This window comes from Scleropages formosus, chromosome 19 (genome assembly GCF_900964775.1).
Source record: "Scleropages formosus chromosome 19, fSclFor1.1, whole genome shotgun sequence".
NCBI lineage: Eukaryota > Metazoa > Chordata > Actinopteri > Osteoglossiformes > Osteoglossidae > Scleropages > Scleropages formosus.
In genome coordinates, this window is record NC_041824.1 from 20,639,491 (window position 1) to 20,664,991 (window position 25,501).

The window sequence follows — 25,501 nt, forward strand, 5'->3', positions numbered from 1 at the left end:
TGCTGCAGCAGTGCATGAGAAGGTGGGGGGAGCGGGAGAGAGCGAGGTAGAGAGAGCAGCTTGCCGCATTGTCAAGGACACACCAAGGGGAGAAGGAGAGAGAGGGGAAGCAGGAGAGGAAGCCTTTTTGGACCTCGTGCGATGATAAGTCAGCAAATTTGTGTATGTTTCCATCTCCTGATGAGTGCCACTCGGTCGTTGTGCATCATCACTCGAGAGAGCTGTCAATCAGCAATTCATGAACCAGAGTCCTTCGGATCACAGATTTTTTCTTTTTTTTTTCATGGAACTGTGTGTCATTGTTTACATTGTGTCAGCCAATAAATATGGCTTCAGTTCTGTTGCTGTGAGGAACACAGACCCAAAGACAGCGTTTGAAAATACATACAAATGCCACTCACAGAGGACTGGTGTACATCCTTGCCGTAGCGCCCTTGTAAAACTGGAGCAGATCCTTAAAGTATCCATGCAGAGTTATAGTAGTACTGTGAGCTTAGAACCCAAAGCCTGTTGCAATAAGATCCTGTGATAATCATTGCTTTTATTATGACCGTGAGCAAATTTATACCATGATTGCCAGTTCACTTCCCAAGTCATAACCTCGGTCACCATTCAGATGCTCACTATTATTTCACTGGAGTTCCTCAGCCTCAGGACCCCCAGGGATCTGGGCTAAATCACTGAAATATATTTTTTTTACAAATGCGTGCACAGATATCCATGACTTTTATGTTTGTAAATAGCCTTGTGTACAACCTTTATGTTTATAAATTTGGATAAAAATATGTGAAGTATTACATTTGTTATTTGCGATTTCCAAGTTTTTCTGCTGCGTAATGTTCACTTACTTAATGTATATTGAAATGTTTGTGATCCACGTAGCAATTCTCCCGCATGAGTAAGCATTTATTAATACATGACTGTCTATGAAATTTGAATAAAAACCAACGCAGGTTGTTCAACATAAGTACAGTTTTTAAGGAAAAAAAAACAGCGAGACAGGAAGTGAAAATCAGCACCCTTTCTGCTTGACTCTTTCATTACCATGGAAACGAAGCAGATGATTTGAGTGAGTGAGATGGAAAGCATGAAAGAGGAGGAATGAGGGCAACATTCTTTCAGATGTCATTTTTAATAGCTTTTATTAACAGGAATGCATTTATGCTGTTTTTTTTTTTCTGGTTGTGACAAACATTGTCTTGTTGACTTTTGATCCTGATGGAATATGATTTGCCATTTCCCTTCTAATACAGCAAAACTGTTTAATTGGTTTCATCGATATTCACATTTAAAAGTTTATCGTATATGTTGCGCAATTCTGGTATATTTAAGATGATGTACCAATGTACTGTATGCTGTAAATCTGATAACTGCTTAAAAAAAAATTTTGTTTTCCATATTTTATTACTTGAGCTATCAGCGATAAAAATGACTGGACAGCACAGAAATACAACTTGCGATTCAGAAACATTGAAAGAGAGAGAAGGGAAGAAGGCTGAAGATGGAGATTGAAATGATAGATGTTGGGAATATGGAGAGAGTGGAAAGTTGAGGGTGTGAGACAGAAAGTGAGAAAGAGAGAGAGATTTGAGGCTGTGTTAAGGGGAGGATGGGGAGAGAGGTGTTGCCAGGAGCAGCAGGTGAGGTTTGGAAAGAGGAGAGTGTGAAGGTCTGGTCGAGCGGCTCTGGCAAGGCACTCATCCCGTGGAGAGTCGGACACACACTGACCTGACCATCTGCACTCTTTTTCTTGACCAACACTTCTCAGACACATAGGCACCTCTTCAGCTTCACCATTTAACCCGTCCATCAATGAACCCATCCATTAATGATTATCCACTGGGCGAAACGGAGCAGTCGCTCCAAGGAAAGGAAATGAATGTGGCACTGTGCCACCCTGGAGTGCGCTCCTGGATGTGCTCTGATGCTTTGGCTGTTGAAAAAACAAACAACGGGCCACTGGTCTTAAATCACATATATTATGCTTGCTGCCACTTACGGAGTTGTGTCCCCCCAGGTCTGTCGGATAGTCCTGCAGGACTGGAGAAGCGAGGGCAGGTGTTCGGGCAGAACTTCATCCCACCAAAGAAGCCCAAGACCTTCCTGCAGCTGGTGTGGGAGGCTCTTCAGGATGTCACGCTCATCATCCTGGAGATGGCTGCCATCATCTCCCTTGCCCTGTCCTTCTACCAACCACCTGGGGAAGAGAGTGAAGGTGGGGCCTTGCTGGGAGAAAGGAGAGGGTGAAGGTGGGGATGACAGCAGGAATGCAGTGAAAGAGAAAACTGGAGGTCAACCTTGAGTATGCGTAATGAGGCTGGCTTTATGGGTCTGCACAGTGACACATGTAATACAAAGCATTAGTCAGAAGATGTCATGATCCTGCATGGGACAGCTGGGTATCGACAGTGAGTGAATGAGTGAGCTGACAGAATGTTAATAGTGTTTCAACCTGGCTGCTAACTCTTGTGTTGGTTTTGTGTCTTCCTCCAGTCTGTGGAAAGGGGACTGGGGGTGCGGAGGATGAGGGTGAGGCCGAGGCAGGTTGGATCGAGGGGGCAGCCATCCTGCTGTCGGTCATCTGTGTAGTGCTGGTGACAGCCTTCAATGACTGGAGCAAGGAGAAGCAGTTCCGTGGGCTGCAGAGCCGCATCGAGCAGGAGCAGCGATTCGCTGTGGTGCGCAACAGCAACGTCATCCAGATCCCCGTGGCTGACATGGTGGTGGGCGACGTGGCGCAAGTCAAATATGGTTTGTCCCATTACTCACACTTTTAACAGCGGGTATGCTTGGACATTTCTTTCCACCTAGAGTCCTGAAGGGTCAAATTCACCAGGTTTCCTTGTGCCTTGCTTGTGTTAAATAACTAAAAATGGATTTAAATATATTTGAATAAGACACTAAGATCTCGGTGGCAGACTAAAGAGAAAATCTCTCGTACTTGACCCTTCAGTAGTTGCTGTTGTTCTCTTGGAGTTCCAGAGTATCTTAGCAGGCAGCCATCCTCTTGCCAAGATTAGGTTGGCTCTCACGTCTCAGAATGTATCTGGACCAGTTGGTATCTGAATTTCACGTGAATTTCAGCACTTACAATAAGCATGCCAGGGTATCACGGCTTCCTGTAACAAAAGCATCTCCTGAAACACCACAGGGTTTGTACCCATGTTGGCCATACGTAGGGAGGTATGTTGCTGCTGTCTGAAGTTGGGAGAGTACACCAGGGAGTACACGGCGTTTTGGCCAAATGAGGTCCTTGGGTCATTTGAGCATAAGAGACCAATCAATGCAGCATATGTCATTTAATATTCTTCTTATCATGCTCAGTTTTATTTGACTTTAATTGAATCTTATAATGGCTTATAGATGGTAATAGGATACAGATTAAATTTTTATGTTATAATTCAGTGTTTAATGTGTAAACATAGTGGAAGATAAAGAAATCACTGATACCGATATTTGGGTGTAATAGATTGATGTATTGATGTATTATCACCACTGATCTTCTTTCCTATGAGTCTCTCTTGCTTCGACCCATCAGGAGACCTCCTCCCGGCTGATGGGATCCTGATCCAGGGTAATGACCTAAAGATTGATGAAAGTTCGCTGACTGGGGAGTCTGATCACGTCCGCAAGTCTGTTGACAAGGACCCCATGTTGTTGTCAGGTGAGTATCCTGGACTGCCATCGTTTAGTGTGTGCACCAGTGCGTGTGAGTGTGTGTGGTGTATGTGTGTGTGGGTGAGTGAAGCCTATGAGCTTATGCACAATATTTATGAGTGTTTGTACATGCATAGTACATCCACAGTACAGGGCAAGTGGGTTTCCACATGCTGCCTGAGACTGGGTCTGTAACCCCAGTTCTGGGTGTGTGTTATAAGGCCGCAGTCCTCATTGCTTCCATCAGACAGAGAGGGACCCCGCCCTGTTCCTGGGAGACAGATGCTGATAATTAGATTGCTGGCCCTAGCCTGCTTCCTGTGCCCTGGGCCATCGGACACATTACGCCCCCTCCCCCCCCATGAGGGAACCTTCAGTCCTCCCCTCACTTGCATTAAGATTGATAACCAATGCTAGTCAATTTAGCTTCTTTCCAGACCTGAAGCCGCTCATCTCTGCTGCCGTTCAGCTCCTGGACCGACAGCACAGCGCTGCGGCCGGTGTTCCAAAATAAACACATATGGATAAATTGTGGTCTGGGGTTTAAAAAATTGCTCTAAGCAAATAAATAGATAAGAGGATAAACAAACAGAGTGCAGACTGACTATTGCACAAGTCCACAATTGCAGCACAGCTTTTGATTTAGATGAGGAGGGGGTGAAATTAATGAGGGATTAAAGGAGATTTATGGTACAAGGGTAATTGGATTGTTGGGTGAAGGGAAAGCCAGAGGATCTCTCTGAGGAACGCAGAGGATGATTTTAATCTTTCTCTGGATGCTCATATCACGGCGTGGGGGGAACATCAGAGGAAAGGGGGCACAAACCCTCTCCCGTGCAGTTCTGTGTAACTGCTGTGATGTGACATTTTCACATCCGTCCTTTGTAGCTCTCGTAATAGAACTGCAATTCAAACTTAAATCATAATATTGCTGTACGTTAATAAACATATACTGGCACACACCACTCTGGGTTTGGATGGGGCAAAGAAGAACGCACAGGCAGCGTTTAGTTTGAATGTTTATTTGAACACCGACACACAGGGAAATAATGCTCTTGATCCAAGGACCCTGGTTCATCATGCACCTGCACCTGCACCTGCACCTGCACCTGCACCTGCACCTGCACCTGCACCTGCACCTGCACCTGCACCTGCACCTGCACCTGCAGCCAGCCTTCCCAGCCTACTTAGCACCCCCAGGCTTTCTCTCCACACACTGGCAAACACGGTCACCCCTTTATTTTGCCCATAAGTTCCCCCACTGGTTGCACACTTTATTCACATTTCCCATAATGCAACTGTTTACAATAGACCCGATTCACGCTCAAAGTTACAGTAACGCGGGTCGTTACAATATTTAATTTAAAACTCGGCAAAGCAGGGAATGCCACACATGGAATGATCTCCTCATTCCTCTGGGCACCAGAACGTCTTGGGCTCATACTTTTAACATACACGAGTAGCGGCTCAGAGGAAAATGTATGTAAATAAATGCGCTGTATTTTGTAGTCAGAGTAGGAGAAAATGATTATGCTAAGATTGAACGAAAGTGCCAAGTGCCATTATATTTTCTGTTCAGACATTCAAGGAGGAACAAAAGCAACGGCTTTCAGTGGTTGTTTGTGTACATTCATTAACAGTGCCATCGGTCGCCTGATTTCCTGCCAAATCCACACAGTGAGCAATTTCAATATGATGAATCACAAATGTGCTATGATAAAACTGTTCATCTGGGAGTTTATCTGATATCCGTTATTCAGAGTGCTGGTGTAGGAATATGACTTGTTACCGGAAGGCTGCAAGTTCACCTCCCGGGAGGAGTACCGAAGTTAGTTACTTGAAAAGAGCGCTTAATAAATATTCAGCTGTGTGACTAAGTCAGACAGTAAGTTGCGTAACTTCCGCTCAACTGAAATAATAAATAGAGAAATTGATTTTTAACGTGTTATGTTACTGTTATTTTAGAATATCACTGAAAATACTTTTAATGTTCGCTTCCCCGCTCCTGTTGCAGTTCTCTTGATCAAGGTACTTACACAACGTTGCCTCCGTCACTGTGTTTCTCTGTGCAAAGAAGCCTGTAGCTTGTAGAGTGAAAAGGTAACGGCTGACAGCGTATAGATATGTGGCAGTGCGCGTCTCTGTTCACCCCTCCCAAGATGACATCCGAGTTGTGTTTTTAGACCAACACTTTGTAACTCCTGGGTAACTGGCCAAAAGTAAATTTCTACAAAGAGGAGTGAAATGCAAAAAAAAAAAAAAAAGAAATGAAATGCAAATAGAATAGTCCGGTGGCAAGTTGGTTACAGTCATTAATTCAGATCATGGAGCACTCGACAGATGGAAAATATGCCATTTAGAATAGATGATAATGTTGACTAATATGTATAAATAATTATAAGTGAAAGATGTAGAACAGAAAGTCTTAACTGTTTGCCAGTAATGCTGCTCAACGGCCAGCATGCGTCCCTTTGAGAAGGAAATGAAGAAGCATTATTTCCTTGACCTGCAGCCAATATTCTTAGCATCTGGTCACCCATATGTCATTAGTGAAGGAGGCAACCGAGACAAGAGAGGTAGCTCTTGGAGCAGAGCACCTCGAAGCTATTGATTTTGACTATACTTTCGCTCTAAAGAGGGAGCTCTGAAGATAAAGTGACAGATAGCAGTGAACTGCGTAGTTCTTACACAGGCAGGATTTGTACAGTTCAGCATCAGAATAGGAAGCAGGAAAAGAGAGCTGAGGATAGTTCTACCACTGAGAATTAACTCGGGACTAGTAAGCGAATGTAAAAAAATGGTCAAGATCAACGTTTTGAGGACTTGCCTTATGCGGCGCACTCTTAAATGTGAATTTGATGCTCGTAACAGCTGAGAAACTGACAGGATAATCGAGGAATAAGTAAGAGAATCTGCACAAAATAATTAGTATACAGAAGCTGATCAACCAAATACGAGTTTAAAGACATAAAATCTTTTTTCCAGGTGCTAGTAAATAGCACTATCTATGGTCCAGCAGGTAGTGCGATGGTTAAGGTAATCCCCGCATAGTCTGACGGTGTTTGCTACCCCACTCCTTCTGCTGTACTCTCGATCCAGGTACAGGTGGTCCCCGACTTACGATGGTGGTTACGTTCCGCAAAACCCATCGTAAGTCGAAAATATCGTAAGTCGAAATTGCATTTAATACACCTAACCTACTGAACCTCATAGCCTAGCATACGTGTGATGACCATTACGGGTTTGCTGCCTTCATGCTGGGCAATTATCTTGAGTTTCTCCTCAAGAGTAATCGCCCTCCTCTTCTTCTTCCCAGCAGTAGCAGGAGACACAGATGGACGTTTCTGTGACATGATGGATGCACAAAACAAATGTAGATGCTGCGGGGTACCTGTATAGCGACCACGTAGTAGACTGGGAGATGCGGATCGCTGCTGCTGCCCAGCATTGTGAGAGAGTATCGCACCACATATCACTTGCCCGGGAAAAAATCAAAATTCAAAATTTGAAGTAGGCTACGGTTTCTACTGAATGTCTATCGTCAGCTCACCATCGTAAAGTAGAAAAATCGTAATCGTACGCACAAAAGGTAAAACACGGAGGTTCTCAGTTCTGGCTCCATCGTGATGGAATGACTCTATCTACGTTCAAGAAGGGTCTGAAAACTCACCTCTTCCGACTCACTACGCCCATGATCTCCCAAACTCATGTAAGGTGTAAATGTTCGTGCACCATAACTTTATGATCATGCCCAGATAAGCTTTTACGCAGCTACTCCTGTATTGTTCAGAAATGTTTGTGTACCTTAAAAAAAAAAAATAGTAGGAAGGTGATCAGGAATCGTCTATTGAGTTTTATGCACCTACTCATGCGATGAACATCGGTGCATAAAGTGGAAAGAAACAAACTAAGTTTGCTTAAGAATTACACGTCTGCAACTATGTTTCTCTTTCTCCTAATGTAATGCACAAATTTGTATTTCTCTGAGATGTATGTTGCTTTGGAGAAAAGCATCTGCTAAATGAATAAACGTAAATGTAAATGTAAGTCAAACCATCAAAGTCGAGGAGCGTCTGTAGTTACACTGAATTGCTTCAGGAAGAATTGGCTCCAGGAAATTGGTAAATCTTTGCAAAAGTTGCTTGTCTAACATTCTAAGTTGCCTTTTACAAAGACATCAACTATATAAAGCACTCCTCTCCGTGTTCCCAGGCACGCATGTCATGGAGGGCTCCGGGAGGATGCTGGTCACTGCCGTGGGAATCAACTCTCAAACTGGAATCATCTTCACTCTCCTGGGAGCAGGGGAGGGGGAGGAGGAGAAGAAGGACAAGAAAGGTAAGGATACTTTACAGTTACTCTGATGGGAAAGGTATCCATACAGTGAATGGTAACACTGAGGCCTTTCCCTACAATATTGAACATTTATCATATCAGCTTGACCAGAAGATGACCTGTGCATTTAGGAATCATAGCAGTCTGTAAATGGTGGGCTGATAGTCAACCCACGCATGCCTGTTATGTGCTATATTGTGTATAAAGGGATTAAAGAAACACATAAAGTACAATAATGCAGTGCAATTTTGTGACCTTAGCCAGTATATAATTACATTTTTTTCTAAGTGTGTGTATAGTGTGAGTGACATTCATGATCCTTCAGATAGAACATGGAAGGATGATAGTTGCATAAGGATGTTTTCCAGCCAAAACTTTAGGGACGCACAATAAAACAGATACGGCACTTGGCAATGACCTCGTGGTACTGTTTTAGCTTCAGATTGAATAGTGGTAACGCAGAGGTGATCGTGTGCGAGCGTGTGAGCTAAAGGGTCGTTGCACTGCCGCTATAAGTGTCGTTTCCAATGCAGTGCAGCGGGGATGCCGAAAAGAGGTAGTTCTGCACTCATGGATAATTCAGCTCCGCATCCCCCTTTCGCTCGATCCCCAGCGACCGGTAGAGTGGTCGCTGCTGAATAATTCTGCCGAGAGCAGAGACGGCACATAACGATCAATTATTAAGAGGAGCGAGCACTAGTGAAGGGATAGGATTGGGCAGGGCACCTTACTTTTGGTGCAGTGTACCACATTCATGGTTCCCCTCTGTGTGTGTATGTGTGCACATGTTTCGCTAACCTTGTGGGGCCATTTCAGTAAACCATAAAAATGGATCTTGTGTGGATGTCTCCATGTAGGAAGATGCCCTTTCAGACTCTTTTTAAATGAGAATGTACAACAGCTTCATGTTTGTTATCAGCTTTGACATGATTTTGGATTTTGCGTGGGTGGTGTTGGGAGTCATTATTTCGTTAGTGCCCCCACTGATACGAAAACACTTTTGCTTGTTTCACATGTGTTTGTTTGCCAATGAAGGGAGTGCTGGGTTTCATGTGACGCTGTGTGGGATGGGGTGGGATGGGGGGGCTGCATCTTGTGCATGTTGTACTTGCTTGTTATATGTGTGAACTGGCATGTGCAGAGTTGTACACATACCTGCTCTTGGAAAGTGCCATATCCTGGGATACTGAAAAATATTCTACCTTTCGAAAGTGGGGTTAAATGTTGAGGATTTTTCAAAGAATTTTCCGGTGATCTGGCCCGCAAAATACTTTGCTCCACAAGCGAAAGCAAATGCTGTTGCTCCCTTAACGTTCGTTTCACTGAGCGTCGCGGGTGTCGTTTTCCCATGTCTGTGATTGATCAGGCTGAGCTTTCAAAGCTCTCGTCTGTGCGCGATGAAGCAGGCAGATAGGGAGGAGCGGGGCCTCGTGCGTCCGGAGACCGGGGAGATCAACAGGAAGTGTGATAGAGAGACTTGGTTGGGAGGAGATGCCGAAACAGAGAGGGGACGTCGTGGTTGGCGCTGATGGGCTGACTGGGAACAAGCACTCCTCCTGTCTCCTGCTCATACTCTGATGCGTAAGGGAAGAGCACGTTAAACTTCTCGAGGTTTGCGGTCTCGGCAGGAGGCCTTCTGAACAAGTCATTACCGAGGCACGAGTCCCAAATCGATAAAGAGGAAACAAAGAGTATTCTGCGCAACCCAAGGTGCCCTACGCAGTTGTCGAGCGCTGCTTTTTAATGGGGCTTTTAGGGCATCCAGTGACTTCACAAAGATGGTTTCAATTCATTTTTTGGTTGCGTTGTTTTTGTTGCTCATCTTTTTACTGTTTTCTTTGTTTCTCACCCCTCCCCCCCTTTTATTTCATAAAAATGCTTTTATTACCCCCTGTCTCCTATTCCCAAACCACTCCCCCATCAGAGGGCAATAGTAACACAGCTACACTGCAACCTCCTGCAGTCGAAGTCAAACAGAGCAGCATCACTAATGGTACGTGACCCCTCCTCCTACCCCTGGGGCAAGACAGTTGCACTGCTGTTAAAAAAAAAAAAAAAAAACAAATAAAAAAATAAAAAATTAACAATATCAATTATAGTATGATATGGTTTGCTGGGACTGTTCATTGCTTCACAGCATCTTAAATGTACAGCACTCATTAGGTCAGAGGAATGGAATGACGAAAATAGCAGATATATGGTAACCCAGATTTAATGAGATTAATAACAGCAGTGGTAATGGGGTTAGTTCTGAACCTTGAGAATGTGATGAGTCATCGTATGTTGGAATATTTGGGATTCCTCATGTCTTGGTTACAGCAGGACTGCTAGTGTCATTCTTTGTATTGTCACTTATTGGTGTTGTATTGTTGCTGCACCCCTGTGTTGTTCTGCATATGCGTCCTGTGCAGTTACGTTATTGTCTTCCTTTCTTTCTGCTGTCACTTTGTTCAGCTTCCGTGTGCCCTTTTTCTCTCACGCTCTCGTCCTCTGTCACGTCCTATCCCTCTCTTCTTTTCTCTGCCTCTCACAGGCAAGCAGCAGGACGGGGCGGTGGAGAACAATCAGAACAAAGGTAACCGCTCAGAGAGGAACTCGCAGCAGGCACAATGACTTGGCAGCAGTCCTTCAGATTAAATGGGCGGTCACGCACACGCATTTTAAAATTATTCACCTAGGCAAAGAAAAATAGTTAAAATTGAGGAACAAGGCAGTGATGGAGACAGAGACAGAAATCACGGGAATGGAGAGCTTTACTGGTCCACAGTATACCTGTGCAGATGTTTGTGTGTTACACCGTCTCGGCTTTAGGTCAGTGCTCTCAGTGGCGTGTGTGTGTGTGTGTGTGTGTGAGCTTGTGTGGCAGAGGAATTCTGCCGTGCTAATAAACATCATGTGGTTTGCAATGGAGAGCTGTGTGGCTATTTACTGATTAGTGTTTCATAAGAAAAACATAGAGTAAGTAGTATAATATTAGAGACCATCTTCAGTGAAAGGAAATTGTTTGTCTGTCTTGCGTTTCACTGTTTTTTTGTTTTTTTTGGAAAATCATATCCAAAAAGTTAGAACTGAAATGAAAATTCATTTAAAGGTTCTGCATATGTACAGCTGCTATGATAAGTAACTGAAACCTTGTGCCGTGGCCACCTGTCAGCCAAGAAGCAGGATGGGGCAGTGGCTATGGAGATGCAGCCGCTCAAGAGTGCGGAAGGTGGAGAGGTGGAGGAGAAGGAGAAGAAGAAGGCAAACGTGCCCAAGAAAGAGAAGTCTGTGCTCCAGGGCAAGCTGACCAAGCTGGCCGTGCAGATCGGGAAAGCAGGTGAGTGAGTAGAGCAGACCATCACCGGATCTTCTTGGCACACCCTACTGCCACATGGGGCCTGCTGTCTACACACCGCTTAGGCCCGAACTTCGAAGGTTTCATCTTCCGCTCTCTCCATCCTTCCCGCCTCGGACGCTCGTCCTGCCCGTTCACGGTGTCGGGGCTCATCTTTTTCACGCAGTTCTCGGTTCTTTGGAGGGTGAGGTAAAACAAAGTCTTTATTTCTGTTTCCGCTCCCAGTTTCTCCAGGTGTTATCCACACGGCAGCTGCACACAGAATAGTTGCAGATGTCGGACGTACGGGCACCGATGTTCATGCGTAATGCTTACCTCAGCTCTGCTCTTTCCGTACACCCTGAGGCATTCAACTTATCAGCACTTTTCCTGAAGCAAAGCTGGTGAAGGGCTTTTACTGTCATTTATCCACTTGTGGAACGTTACAAATTAGAGAGGGTTTCTAGAACTTTCCACAACGTGCACTGCCACAGTAAGTACACACAGCATGTAAAATACATAAATAGGTAGAAAAAGGTATGACATGCATAGAACAGGGTAAAATAATAAAACAAAGATGCCAGACTTGTTCAACAGGTATTAATTGCATACTCAAGGCATAGAACTCTACATGTGTCCTCTTTCCTCCAATATGTTCAATCCAGTTTTAGAAAGTTAAAAAGGTAGAACCTTAATTTTCTTTCATGGTGTCAATTTTCCCAGTGTCCCATTGTCCTTTTGTCCAGTCTCTTGGCACTGAAGTCTAATGCGGAATTTTGGTCTTTCGGCTGCCTTTTGCTTGACCCCTCTGCTTGCTCTGTATCCTCCGCACACAAAGATGCAGAGAATTTGTTTTTAACAAATTGTGTTTGTATTTGTTTGTCTGCATGTGTGTTTGTTCCCTAGGCCTGGTGATGTCCGCCATCACTGTTATTATTCTGCTGCTCTACTTTGTGATCGAGACATTCGTGGTGGAGAGGAGGGTCTGGCATCCAGAGTGTACGCCCGTGTACGTGCAATATTTCGTCAAGTTCTTCATCATTGGTGTCACCGTGCTTGTGGTGGCTGTGCCAGAGGGGCTCCCACTGGCTGTCACCATCTCGCTGGCCTACTCTGTGAAGGTGAGCACAGTGGAAGGGGAACGATGGTGCCTTTCTTTATTTCTGCTGCAGTCACTTTCAGGTGTGTGAAGCTCTACAATTTGCACAAGTGTAAGGGGTATAAGTGCGGCATTAAATGTCCGTTTGTAAATTTACTCTCTTTTCATCCAGAAAATGATGAAGGACAACAACCTGGTGCGGCACCTGGATGCATGCGAGACGATGGGCAATGCCACGGCCATCTGCTCTGACAAGACGGGCACCCTGACCACCAACCGCATGACGGTGGTGCAGGCCTACATTGGCGACCAGCGCTTTCATGAGATCCCTGATCCCAGTCAGGTCAATGCCAAGACCCTGGAGGTGTTGGTCAGTGCCATTGCAGTCAACAGTGCCTACACCTCCAAGATCATGGTGAGAAGTTGGCATTCATCAGCAAACCTCCTGCACCCCATAAATACCTGCTCTTTTATCACATGCATTTTTGAAAGTTTCATTTAACTTCTCGAACTTTCTGTGAGTGCTTTGTTCTTGCCCTTTTCTTACTTTCATTTATCAATGACAAAATGTACCTTATCTCTTCTTCTTCCATTTGAATTTGCCCATTTCTCCAAACCACAGCCTCCAGACACTGAGGGCAGCTTACCCAAGCAGGTGGGCAACAAAACAGAATGTGCCCTGCTAGGCTTTGTGCTGGATCTGAAGAGGGACTATGCCACTGTGAGAGAGCAGATCCCCGAGGAGATGCTCTACAAGGTCTACACCTTTAACTCTGTGCGGAAGTCCATGAGCACTGTGGTGCGGCTGCCTGATGGCTCTTTCCGCCTCTACAGCAAGGGTGCTTCTGAGATCGTACTAAAGAAGTGAGTTTGTCTGTGTGTGTGTGTCTGAATGTGTGTCTGTGTGTAGCATTTCTTACCAGTGTGAGCTGGTCTGTGAAATAATGGATGGGATGGAGTTGATGAAGTGGAGAGCTCCTTCGTAAGTAAATGTTCCTTAGCTATTTTAATGGTTTAATAGGCGAGCATTCATTTTAACTCCATTAAGGATTTAATTATATTTAATTCAATTTTATTCCTTGTATCTCTCTGTGCTCTCTTTATGCATGCCCATCAGATGCGCCTTCATTTTGGATGCGGGGGGTGAGCCACGCAGCTTCCGCCCAAGGGACCGTGATGAGATGGTGAAGAAAGTAATTGAGCCCATGGCCTGTGATGGCCTGCGCACCATCTGCATTGCCTTCCGGGACCTGTCTGCCAACCCAGAGCCCGACTGGGACAACGAGGCTGAAATCGTCACTGAGCTCACCTGCATCGCTGTGGTGGGCATTGAGGATCCTGTTCGGCCTGAGGTGCGTTGGGTGCTCAGTTTAAATGCTCACCTTCTGCATAATTTGTAGAAGGTGCTTGGGGCACACAGGGCCCTGGTGCTATATACAGAGGGCTGTACCTATATATATAAGACTGAAGCCCTGTAGATTGGGGTAGGGGTGTCTATAGATGGCTCCAGATCTAAGCACCGTAGCAGATATGAAACTTACTGAAGAATTATTTTTCTCAGGCTCAACTCCCTATGGTGGAGTGTGTACAGATGTACCGTGTGCTCCAGATAACTGAACCGAGTTTGTGGCAGTGCTAGTTCAATCGCAGTGTGTGCAGCCCAGTTTCCCCATTCGATTGTGCTTCGTCCTTGCTGTTGTGTTGCTGCTAAAAGTCTTCCAGTGACTCACTGTTATAAATATTCATGAGCCACTGGCTTTGGGCATATTTAAGGGCAGTTCAAAGCAATTAGTGCATAAAACAGCTGTAAACATGGTAACGCTGATTGTGATCAGAGTTGGACAAGTAATGCTCTCGCTAACGAACGCCAGTATGAGGTTGACTTCACTGGACCTTGTTAGAATGGTAATGACTCAGCAAAGCAGCCATTCCAATGTGTTCAACAATGACTCTGTTTTGTTACTAGTTTGAAAGGGTCCCTTGCGCAAATCTCCTTGCACTAGGTCCCGGAAGCCATCCGGAAGTGTCAACGGGCTGGCATCACAGTGCGCATGGTCACAGGTGACAACATCAACACAGCACGCGCTATTGCTGCCAAGTGCGGAATCATCCAGCCTGGAGACGACTTCCTGTGTTTGGAAGGGAAGGATTTTAATCGGCGCATCAGGAACGAGAAAGGGGAGGTACTTCATAGCATTAAGAGGTTTTCCATTGGGGGCTGTTTAAAGGTGGTCTACATTTAACTTGTGCAAGTGCTATCATTTGTAAAGCCGTTTTTCTCTTGTCCCTCGTCTCTCTCCTTTGGTAACAGATAGAGCAGGAGCGCATTGACAAGATCTGGCCCAAGCTGCGGGTCCTGGCTCGCTCCTCCCCAACAGACAAACACACACTGGTGAAAGGTGAGACAACCAATCTTCCTGCAAAGTAGGGAAAAGCAAGTTGAGGTCCACAGATGGGCAGACAGGTGAAGACTGATGTTTGACAATGTGCTATTTTGGTGATTTTTAGGTATTTTGAAATATGTTCGGTCCGTTGAGCCAAAATAACAGTGATGAATTCCTATTAGCATCAGAATCCTCATTGTGCAGTATCTTGTGCAGATGCATCAGAACAGATAATGATAAAATCCCCTGATATGCAGGCATTATAGACAGCACCGTGATGGAGCAGCGACAGGTGGTGGCTGTGACTGGAGATGGAACCAATGATGGACCTGCTCTCAAAAAGGCAGACGTTGGCTTTGCCATGGTGAGTAATCCAAAGTGGGTGTCCTTAAAAAACAACAGAGTTTATGAAAATTATAACGAGAGCAGTGATCTGCCGACCTAAAATACATAGAACCTAACTAACCTTGAACAGACCAGGAATTTTACAGTATCTACCTGTTCACTAATAGTTTATCTTTATTTGTACAGGGCATTGCTGGCACAGATGTTGCGAAGGAAGCCTCTGACATCATCCTCACAGATGATAATTTCTCTAGCATAGTGAAGGCGGTGATGTGGGGTCGCAACGTCTACGACAGCATCTCCAAATTCCTGCAGTTCCAGCTCACAGTCAACGTTGTGGCCGTCATCGTGGCCTTCACAGGGGCCTGCATCACACAAGTATGGCTCTTACTAGAACACACACCCACATCTGTGAAATTTCTCATGGGGGAAATTTTGCAATGAGTTCATAAGTGTTGTCCGTGTTCTCTTCTATCTGTAATGACATTTAAAATCAAAAACCCAGAGAATACAAAAGGACAAATGGCTGAGGTTTAAACCATTTCACGGTATTGTTAAATTAAAAAGCTTCCAGACCTGATGACCTAATCCATTTAAGTTGCCAGGGGAACCACAAGGATGCTTTCGTAGGAACATTCTGCGTCTTCTAAGTGCCTTGAGCGCAAAGTGTGTTTCTACTATTGGCTACACTTAAGTTTCCTGCTTGGGTTCTTGCTGTGGAAAATAATGTAGAAATGTTGTCCAGCTGATCCAAACTGAACCATCATTCCTTAATCACAAAACTGAATTTTAATGTGGGGAGGGAGCATTTGTGACAGATTTAATATCATTGAGATTATTACATAATTATTACACGTACCGGTATGCACATGCTGACCGAGAAGACTCTTTCCTCCATCTCCATCCCACTCCAGGACTCCCCTCTGAAGGCGGTGCAGATGCTATGGGTGAACCTGATCATGGACACCTTTGCCTCGCTGGCGTTGGCCACGGAGCCACCGACAGAGTCCCTGCTGCTTCGCAAGCCCTACGGCCGTAACAATCCGCTCATCTCCCGCACCATGATGAAGAACATCTCGGGCCACGCTGTCTACCAGCTCACTGTCATCTTCACCCTGCTGTTTGCAGGTAAGATGCTCTTTGAGAATGGAGACCATTATGCTACCAGCTGTCCCCTAAGACGCTATGTTTATTCATTTACCTGATGCTTTTCTCCAATGTGACTTACAGTGTTAGCCTAGTTACAATTATTTACTCATGTATAAAGCTGGGCAATTTTTACTGGAGCAACTTAGGGTAAGTACCTTGCTCAGGGTACTACAGCTGGATTATTATTATTATTATTATTATTATTATAAAGGCTGGAGAGGTGTGCTGGAGCCGATGGAGTGTATTTAATGACAGAGGCACTGTCTTTTCTGAATGGATGTTGTAGAGGCGAGTCTTCCTTGTTGTTGCTAAAGGTGTTAACTGTTGTTTTATATCTGCCTATAATTCACAAGCATCCACCAGTCTGACATTACTGTAGAGGAGCAACTTCCGTTTTTGGTTTATTGAGCCTTTTTCCAGCTCAGTGGCCCCACTTTCTCTGCTGTTCACCTCGCTGTGACCCTTGGATGACTGCTCTTATTTCCTCTCAACAGGAGAAAAGATATTTAACATCGACAACGGCCGCAAGGCCCCCCTGCACTCGCCTCCCTCAGAACACTACACCATCATCTTCAACACTTTCGTGCTCATGCAGCTCTTCAACGAGATCAACGCCCGCAAGATCCATGGAGAGAGGAATGTGTTTGATGGAATATTTAGCAACCCTATATTCTGCAGTATTGTGCTGGGTACATTTGCTGTGCAGGTAAAGAAAAGTAAATTATAATAAAGTGTAATTTGTTCTTTTAATGGTCATGGGCCCTGGGTTTGAACCTGCATCAGTCAGTATGGAGTTTAGATACCCTCCCTGTGTTTGTTTCCTCTAGTCTTGTCCCTCAGTCTAAAGATGTGTGATGGATGGATGGATGGATGGATGGATGGATGGATGGATGGATGGATGGATGGATGGATGGATGGATGGATGGATGGATGGATGGATGGATGGATGGATTTTTAATGATGTAAAATCTCCCTCAGCTCTTTCCCTGCATCTGTGATTTTTGTGTCACACATTGAAAAGTCCTGGAGTTCCTGTTCAGTGTACTTCTGAATAGTGGTTGTAATATAGTTGTTTTTATAACATTGCAGCTTTTTTGTGAAGTTCTCTTTAAATTCCAGTAGAGTATTATTTTATATTAATGTTATACAATGTTATACTGAATCATTGCTTTCTGTAATATAGTCCGTGATCACATGTATTTTTTATTTCTCGGATGTCTATACTTTATTTTTATTTTTTCTTTTTCTATTGATAACAATTGAATTTAAATTATGGAATCTATCCCTTCACAGTTTTCTCACTTTGTGGGTGTTATATTTCTTTCAGAGTTACCTTGTTTTATAACGGGCAGCATTCCACTTACAACGGACGGTCTGTCTTTCTTTTCCCTTATTTCCCATTCTCTCTCTCTCTCTCTCTCTCTCTCTCTCTCTCTCTCTCTCTCTCTCTCTCCCACTCTTCCCTTCTTCCGCTATGCAGGTTGTGATCGTCCAGTTTGGGGGGAAGCCATTCAGCTGCGCCCCTCTCAATGTAGAGCAGTGGCTGTGGTGCCTGTTCGTGGGTGTGGGGGAGCTGCTGTGGGGACAGGTGGGGGGGCGGTGGAGGAGCCCATGCCAGTCCAGTCCATGTGGCCACGTCTTCTTTCTCTCTCACTCCCCTTCTTCCCTATCCCTCATGCATGGCTCAGGAAGCTCACATGTACTCGTGCCCATGCTCGTGGGACTCTGGAACATTGCGCTTTCGCATAAGCATTTAGACATGAGGGAGATACAGGTGGTCCTCGACTTACGACACGAGCGACGTACAACGGCCCAGACTTACAACGTATGGTCATTCCGTCCATTCCATGAACCTCATTATATTATTTTCAAGTCCTATTATATGGTTATAACATCTAACGACAACTGCTCTGTCTGCTGTAGTACGATGACATCGTCTGGCTCCATTGCCGCAGAGCACCAGTATTTGTTATTCACTCAGCATGATCTACTAGCTTTTGTGGTTATTTACAAACGTTTTATTTACAGAGCGTTTCTGAACGATTCTGTTCCAGTCATATTTTTTTACATTTACATTTACATTTATTCACTTAGCAGATGCTTTTCTCCAAAGCAACTTCCAATGGATGCTATGTAGCGTTATGAGCCCACACACCTTATTCACCGCGGTGACTTACACTGCTAGATACACTACTCGCACTGGGTCACTCATCCATACATCAGTGGAACACACTCTCTCTCTCACACACTATGGGGAAACCTGAACAGCATGTCTTTGGACTGTGGGAGGAAACCAGAGCACCCGGAGGAAACCCACACAGACACGGGGAGAACATGCAAACTCCACACGGACTGAGCAGGGATCGAACAATTTTTTAGCAGGGAAAAACACGAGTCTTCTGGCAGTGCAGAAAAGAAAAGAAAAATTGAAAGAAAACAGGTTTTGAAAATGAAATGAATAGTGCGGCATGAAAATGAAAATATAATATTTATATTATTTTGTATTAGTATTGTTTTAACATGAATAAAGTGCAAAAAATATAGCAAAGCCGTATTCTGCACCATAGCATTCATACAGGTTAGGTAGTTATGTCTTCTTATAGTTGATATATTACAGTTTAAGGAGATTTGCGACCTACAGTGAGGTCATCACAAGGGAACCCAGGGCAGTAAATCAAGGACCACCTGTACATTGTTTTACGTGGTACAGTATTGTGCATGCCTCTGATTCTCAGGACAGCTGATGGAGACATGTGCTCCATTACAGAGAAAAGAACTCATTCCCCACCTTTCTCACAATCATTTCAGCCCTGCTGTGTGTTCCTTGACCGTGTTCACACATCCCCACCCCCGTACCCCCAATGTCTCTTCACTGGACCTCAGGTGATCGCCACAGTGCCTACGAGCCACCTTAAATGCCTGAAGGAGGCAGGCCACGGGCCGGGTACAGATGATATTCTGGATGAGGAGCTGGCTGAGGATGAGGAGGAGATTGACCACGCGGAGAGGGAGCTGCGCCGCGGACAGATCCTCTGGTTCCGAGGCCTCAACCGCATACAAACACAGGTACAGTTCAGCACAGATTTACCACAACAGGTGTACTTCTTCCCACCCTGTCACAAAGCAGCACCCGTACTAAACCCCAAATACTTCTTTTGTTTCTGCTCCGTCCCCTCGGTATTGCTCTATTTTATGATTACTAATTTTTCTCGCTGCCGTAATGTTTTCTCTGTTCTCACATATATGACCAACTAGTGTGTCAGACTATAATAGTACAGTGGTAACCTCACTGCAATCCATGCTATCGTTAAAACTCCTTCTGTTACTGTGTGGAAGATTCTTCGTGACTGCTTAGTTGCTTATTTTTAATTCAAAAAATTAAAACGGTCTTAAAGGTTATTTCAGGCTTAGAGTCATTAGGCTGTATGTTAATGAGGCATAATTGGCAACAATAAAGCAACGAAACAAATAAACAAACTGATTAAAGAGTTTATTACGTCATAGTAATAACATTTGTAACTGTGTTCAATGTGTCTGAATGGGCTGATACCCGACCAATAAGGAAAAGGGAAAATTTACCTGTAGGCAAGACAGTTACTTTGTTTTCATAGTTTTTTAAGTGGGTTGTGTTAAGGGTGGCACAGTGGCGCAGCAGGTAATGCTGTCCCCTCACAGCACTTGGGTGGCATGGGACAACATGAGTACAATCCCCACTCAGTCTATGTGGAGTTTGCATGTTCTCCTTGTCCGCATGGATTTCCTCCAGGTGCTCTGGTTTCCGCCAGCAATCCAAAGATATCCAGTTCGGGTGAATTGGTGACTCTAACTTGCCCTTAGTGCGTAACTGGGGGTAGTGAGTGTGTTTGTGGCTACCCTGAGATGGACTGGAGTCTCACCCAGAGTGTACCCCCCCTCAGCCTTGTGCCCAGTACTTCCAGGATAGGCTCTGGATCACTGTGACCCTGCTTGGGACAAGTGGTTAATAAAATTGGATGGATGGATTATATGGAGCTGCTGAGATTTAATGTCACAAGTGCCAGTTAAGTAGAGGTGTACATCCTGATTTGGACATGTGGCCCTATGGTATGAGCTGTGATTTTACTCCCTGTGACATGCAGTGGTGTAGCGCTGCAGTGTAACTGGTCGTGGATGCTTCTCTGAGAGACAGCTGAAGGTCCCATAAAATCTTTTTACTGCTTCATTTAACAACCTTCTACAAAACTGGACATTTCTTTTTCTTGTTCTACAAAATTATTTCCTTCTTCATTTAAATCTTCTAGCTTTGCATCCATGATGTAGGTCTTGCATTGTCAGACAAATACTGCAAGCATTACAAGGGTGGATAAAACACGTTCTTAAAAATATAATGACTCCTTTGAAGGACTCTGTTGTAACGTTTTGATAGGTGTGTGAGAATTTTTTATTTGACTGATGAGCTGCTCTTTGCCTCTCTCTAGTTCCCCATGCAACCCAAAAACTGAAAGATGTTTTGAATTAAATGGTTTTAGAGCATTAACGCAGTTTAAAATTAATGATGTACACGGGCAGCCCTATGATGATCCATGTTTTTTGACTGTTACACCATTTCCCTTCATGTAAATATTATTGTGGATATTGTACATGTATATATAGAACATTTTCCTGTGATGCTCTTGAAAGCAGAATACCTATGAATGTATGAGTATGGTTTGAGCCCCTAGTTTTGATGAAGAACTCAAGTTGTTGTCCAGTATTTCAGCTTTATAGATAGTGACCGTTGGCTGAGATCTTTCAAAGGAGTAAGTCTGACAGCGGTGATGAAGTGATGGTGGCGACCCGTTTTCTGCGGGTGACCTGTTTTCTATTGATTGCGTTTTTTTTTTTTTTTTTACGCGAGCTGAAATGTCATAGATTTCAAACTCATTCTGAAAATAATCCCCTCTGAGGGCTCGTATCAGTTAACATGGTTTTTGAATATTTTAAAGGAATTTTATTTTTTTCCTTTGCACTTTCAGCTTAACGAAGCTCTCTGCCAATTTTTTTAATTACGTCCAAATTGCCTTTGCTGTTTTCCATACAAAGTATTACCTTACTAATGATTTTTGGGCTAACTGATTTAATCTGTTCCAGTCCTGCCTTATTAGTAATATTTATTTTTTAACATCATTATAACAGTGCTTTATTATTACATTTTTAATAGTCTGTATTTGCGGAGTACAGCATGCCCTATATTTATTTCCGCAAATGCAGATTTTAAACAATATAACACTGTTAATGGAAGGAAATGAATGTGTACTTATGGTCACCATTTCCATAACCCTGATTTTGATTATCGTGCTGTAATGCAGTTTTCTTTTTGTGGTTACTAATGACCTGAGGTGCTTTGTTTCCTCCCATGCCAACGGGGGAAAGACACGATCTTGTTACCAGAGGGGGTCTGTAGATGGTACAGACTCCCTTGCAGACAAGCATGTTATTTCCTCCTCCTTACCCTCATTCTTTTTCTATTACTTTGTCTATTCATTTCAATCCACTGTGTGATGCAGGAGTCCCAGAACCCTGTTTTAATCACAGCAGAACTATTTTATCATGTTGATTCCACAAGACATAAGCATGAGTTTTGATGGGTAAAAGGTACTGTTTTTATCTAAAAAATAAAAAAAAAAACTTTAAGATGAAAAACTAATATATTGTGAAATAATGTTGGTGTAGAAAGTGTTTTTTTCAAAAATCTATTTCATTTTTTTTTCAATTTATATTTCTATATAACAATACATATCTAAAGAATATACTTTTTCTCACAGGGAGTGAAGAGGGCAGACTTGTGATGAGGTTTACAGAACGGGGACGCTGTCGCCTCAAGTGTCCTTAAAATATACCGGATTAAATTGCACTTCAAAGTTCAAGGGCTTGTGCCCTTTGAACAGTAAAGTGTAATTTAATTTTATTCAGATGTTTTATTCAATTCCCCTGTGGAACATATTTTGAGACTCCTTTACGGAAAAAAAAATGACAAAGCCTATAAGCTGAGTGCTTAGTGGAGTTAACTTGCTGTGCTGTCACCAAGGAAATGATTTCTGTAGATGAATTGGGTTTTTAAAGTAATTCTTTTCAGGTGTTTACATCTAGGAAAGAGAAAAGACTAAATATAACACTAAATAAGACTAAATAATGTTGGTATAAGAGCTTGCATCCTTTTTGTTTGCGATTACTTTTCTGAGCTGGTCATTATTTTAGATGTTTTTTTCCTTTATATTTTTTACTTTTCTTTTATATTAAACCTCGTATAAGTTTATTTTGTTTGAGAAATTACAGAAACCATCGCATGGATCATCTGGCACCTCATGCTTATTATTCTGCTGAAATAATCCTTATAAAAATAATCTTTGAATGAGGGATGTCACAAATTTCACTGAACTATATATGTTAATTAAAATTTATTCCATTAAAGTCACCATTAAGAATAATAATAATAATTTCTGCAGAAAATACAGCTATTGCGGTTGTATGAATTTGTAAACTGCAGATGTTTTCATGATAGATTTATCATAGTTTGCTGTATGACCAGTACTGACTGAAGTTCTTGCTGTAGCTGTAGGGCTTGGTTAAATTTTGAAGGTCCAGGTCAGTTCAGTTCAAACACCCCTGCAAGTTAAATTCTTCATGTCCTTCCCCTGACGTGAAATGACCCGTTCTATAGAGCATAACTTTTCAGGGCATCCAGACTGGGTTAAATGCAGTCTTAGTACCTGGAATACGGACCGAAAAATATCGCGCCATGGAAACTTTTTATAACCACGTTAGACACAGTGAAAGCAAAAACATGGTTTGTTTTTTGTCATCTGCAGCCAAATTAAAATTTGTCATTAACTTATTAGTGGTTAGGAGAACTGGGACTCGTGTCTCAGGGTCACTTGTGTCTCGGTGTCACGTATGATGTGACGTGACAAATTGTCTCGCAGGAAGATACGACTGACAGCTAGAGCAGAAAAACAGATGGGGCAGCAGAGGTTTAAGGACAGGTACAGATTTGGAGGTGTGCACAGTGTGGCGTAGCATCCATTTCTGTGTATTACTTCAGATACTCTTCTTAATGTAAGTCTGTAATGATGAACAATTACAATTATTGAAACTACATTTACGTGACGCTTTTCTCAGAAGCGACTTACAATTATTTACCCATTTATACAGCTGGGTAATTTTACCGGAGCAGTTTAGGGTAGGTACCTTGCTCAAGGATACTACCGCCATAGCTGAGACTCGAACCTATGACCTTTGAGTCTAAAGGTAGCAGCTCTAATCACTACCACCACTGCCCCGTTAGCGTAAGGACTGCTGCGCTGCCTAAAATTTGTACGCAAGCTATATTCTGTCGACGTTTTGGTCAAATGACACTCGAACCCTTCATTACGAACCGTGCAAAATACAATAATAAGCATGCGGCAGCGCCTGCCATAATGTGTTGTAATCACTCGTGCTGCCACCGTTCTTGGCAAAGTATTTTGTTGTCTTTTGTTCACACTGAATAGGATGCTGCCGCACTCCTTCTCGTACAAACCCTTCAGCCCGGTGTCTTCCCCTTTTTATTTGTACTGCTTTGCCTTTACCCCCCCACCCCACCCCACCCCACCCCACCCCCACCTCCTGTTAGATTTGGCCTGATGGAAGAGTTGTTTCTGTGATGTCCTTCTCTCTCTCTCCCACAGATGGAGGTAGTGAGTACCTTCAAGAGAAGTGGTTCGTTTCAGGGTGCAGTGCGACGGCGCTCCTCAGTTCTGAGCCAGCTCCATGACGTAACCAATATTTCTACCCCCACTCACGTAGTTCTCTCCACTGCCAATGCAACCGGGGCTCCTGGGAGTGAGTTCTCGCTTTCCTCTAACCGCATACGAAAACACACACACTAATGCTCGGGCACAGGAAACACTCGTGGTCACACTGACGGGCGTTCGCGGGACCGGGCTCTGCGAGCGGCGGCTGGGGGGGCGGAGCGTGGGGGTGGCCGCGCAGAGCACCCGCCCAGTCCGCGCACCTCCACGTACGCCGTGAGCCCTGTCGTGCGACGGTCAGGTTCGCACGCTCACGTCACCCTCACCGTCTTGTCCGGTCGCCGTTTCTGCTCCTTTGCTTCTGTGCCCTGCGGTTTCTGCCTGTTTCTTTTGTCGTCTCGCCGCTCCGTCCTTCTTCTCTCCGCTGCTGCTTTTCATGTATGAGCTTCATTTGTGTGTCACATTCTCTCCCTCCCATACACTCCTCTTTAACTGGACTGGGGAAAAGTACCTTTAAAAACCCAAAGGTCAATGACCAAATGATGCCATTTAATCTCACCGCCAGGCCTACCGGGCTTGCTTTACCGTTCAAAGGTAGATCCATTAGTAGATGAGCTTATTTTCAGTTTTTTTTTTTTTCTTTTTTTCTTTATGATCACTAAGCTCATAACTGTTTTATTACATCAGTTTCAAACTCAAAGTATGGCTGTTCTAGGACCACCGTGCATTTGCAGCTAATTGTCCCTGATTGACCTCTTCTCAGAACAATGTCTCTCCCATAGTGTAGTTAGACCACTTGTCTGTGGAGCATCTCATCATTTATTAGGAATGCACTTTATTTATTTATTTATTTATTTAGTGTTTGTCTGTCTGGCCGGCCTCATGATCCGTGGCGTTTTTCGTGTTTGTCTGGAAAGAGCACTCGCTGGGTCCCCCCCGGACGCTGCCGGAAATGCGCATTCCCTCCACGCTGCGGCGCAGCACTGCGCCGCCCTAGTGTTTTCGGAAGTGTGGTCGCGCACGGCCCACGCTCGCCCGGGTTAGCAGCGGAATGCTCGCAGTGAATTTTAAGCGTTGGGGGGGAAAAGTGCATTCAGAAATCAGCTATGACAGAAAATGTGTGATTTGTACTTTTTTTGTCATTTTTATTTCATGTGTGCTTCCCGCCGGGGGGGGGGGACAAACAAACAAAACTCGTGACGGACACCTAAAAACGGAGAGGCGTCCTCGTTGCGTGTGTCGCGTGGCTGTAAACTTGCCAGACCGATGCAGATGTAAACCTTCGAGTATAAGCCCCGAAAGGTTGTGAGCGCTGTGACGCCGCCCTTGTGCCACAGCGAAAACGGCCAGTGATCGATCTTGTGTCTCTTTCCCTTTCCAGATCGCATGGTGAGCAGCGTCGTGCGCAGTAATGTCAATCTGTGGGGGTGTCCTTGGCTTCTTCCTCTGCCCTGTCTCACCGCCTTCC

At 44.2% G+C, this 25,501-nt stretch overlaps 1 protein-coding gene across 7 annotated transcripts in view; it reads left to right on the forward strand.

The window, feature by feature from the left end:
* LOC108939261 (plasma membrane calcium-transporting ATPase 3-like) overlaps window positions 1-25,501 on the forward strand; it is a 44,341-nt gene that overhangs the window by 13,444 nt on the left and 5,396 nt on the right. For 3 of the 7 annotated variants that reach the window (XM_029246303.1, XM_029246304.1, XM_029246305.1), the window contains 19 exons: window positions 2,018-2,215; window positions 2,494-2,751; window positions 3,539-3,664; window positions 7,870-7,995; window positions 9,917-9,985; window positions 10,526-10,567; window positions 11,147-11,311; window positions 12,215-12,429; window positions 12,580-12,822; window positions 13,030-13,271; window positions 13,525-13,759; window positions 14,411-14,590; window positions 14,719-14,806; window positions 15,049-15,155; window positions 15,323-15,514; window positions 16,051-16,264; window positions 16,780-16,991; window positions 17,766-17,873; window positions 19,169-19,351. In XM_029246303.1, coding sequence (XP_029102136.1) covers window positions 2,018-2,215; window positions 2,494-2,751; window positions 3,539-3,664; window positions 7,870-7,995; window positions 9,917-9,985; window positions 10,526-10,567; window positions 11,147-11,311; window positions 12,215-12,429; window positions 12,580-12,822; window positions 13,030-13,271; window positions 13,525-13,759; window positions 14,411-14,590; window positions 14,719-14,806; window positions 15,049-15,155; window positions 15,323-15,514; window positions 16,051-16,264; window positions 16,780-16,991; window positions 17,766-17,873; window positions 19,169-19,351 — 3,203 coding nt within the window. Of the gene's footprint in view, window positions 1-2,017; window positions 2,216-2,493; window positions 2,752-3,538; window positions 3,665-7,869; window positions 7,996-9,916; window positions 9,986-10,525; window positions 10,568-11,146; window positions 11,312-12,214; window positions 12,430-12,579; window positions 12,823-13,029; window positions 13,272-13,524; window positions 13,760-14,410; window positions 14,591-14,718; window positions 14,807-15,048; window positions 15,156-15,322; window positions 15,515-16,050; window positions 16,265-16,779; window positions 16,992-17,765; window positions 17,874-19,168; window positions 19,352-23,970; window positions 24,125-25,501 lie in introns of all 7 variants that reach the window. The other 4 variants (XM_029246309.1, XM_029246307.1, XM_029246308.1 and 1 more) reach the window with 4 other exon arrangements.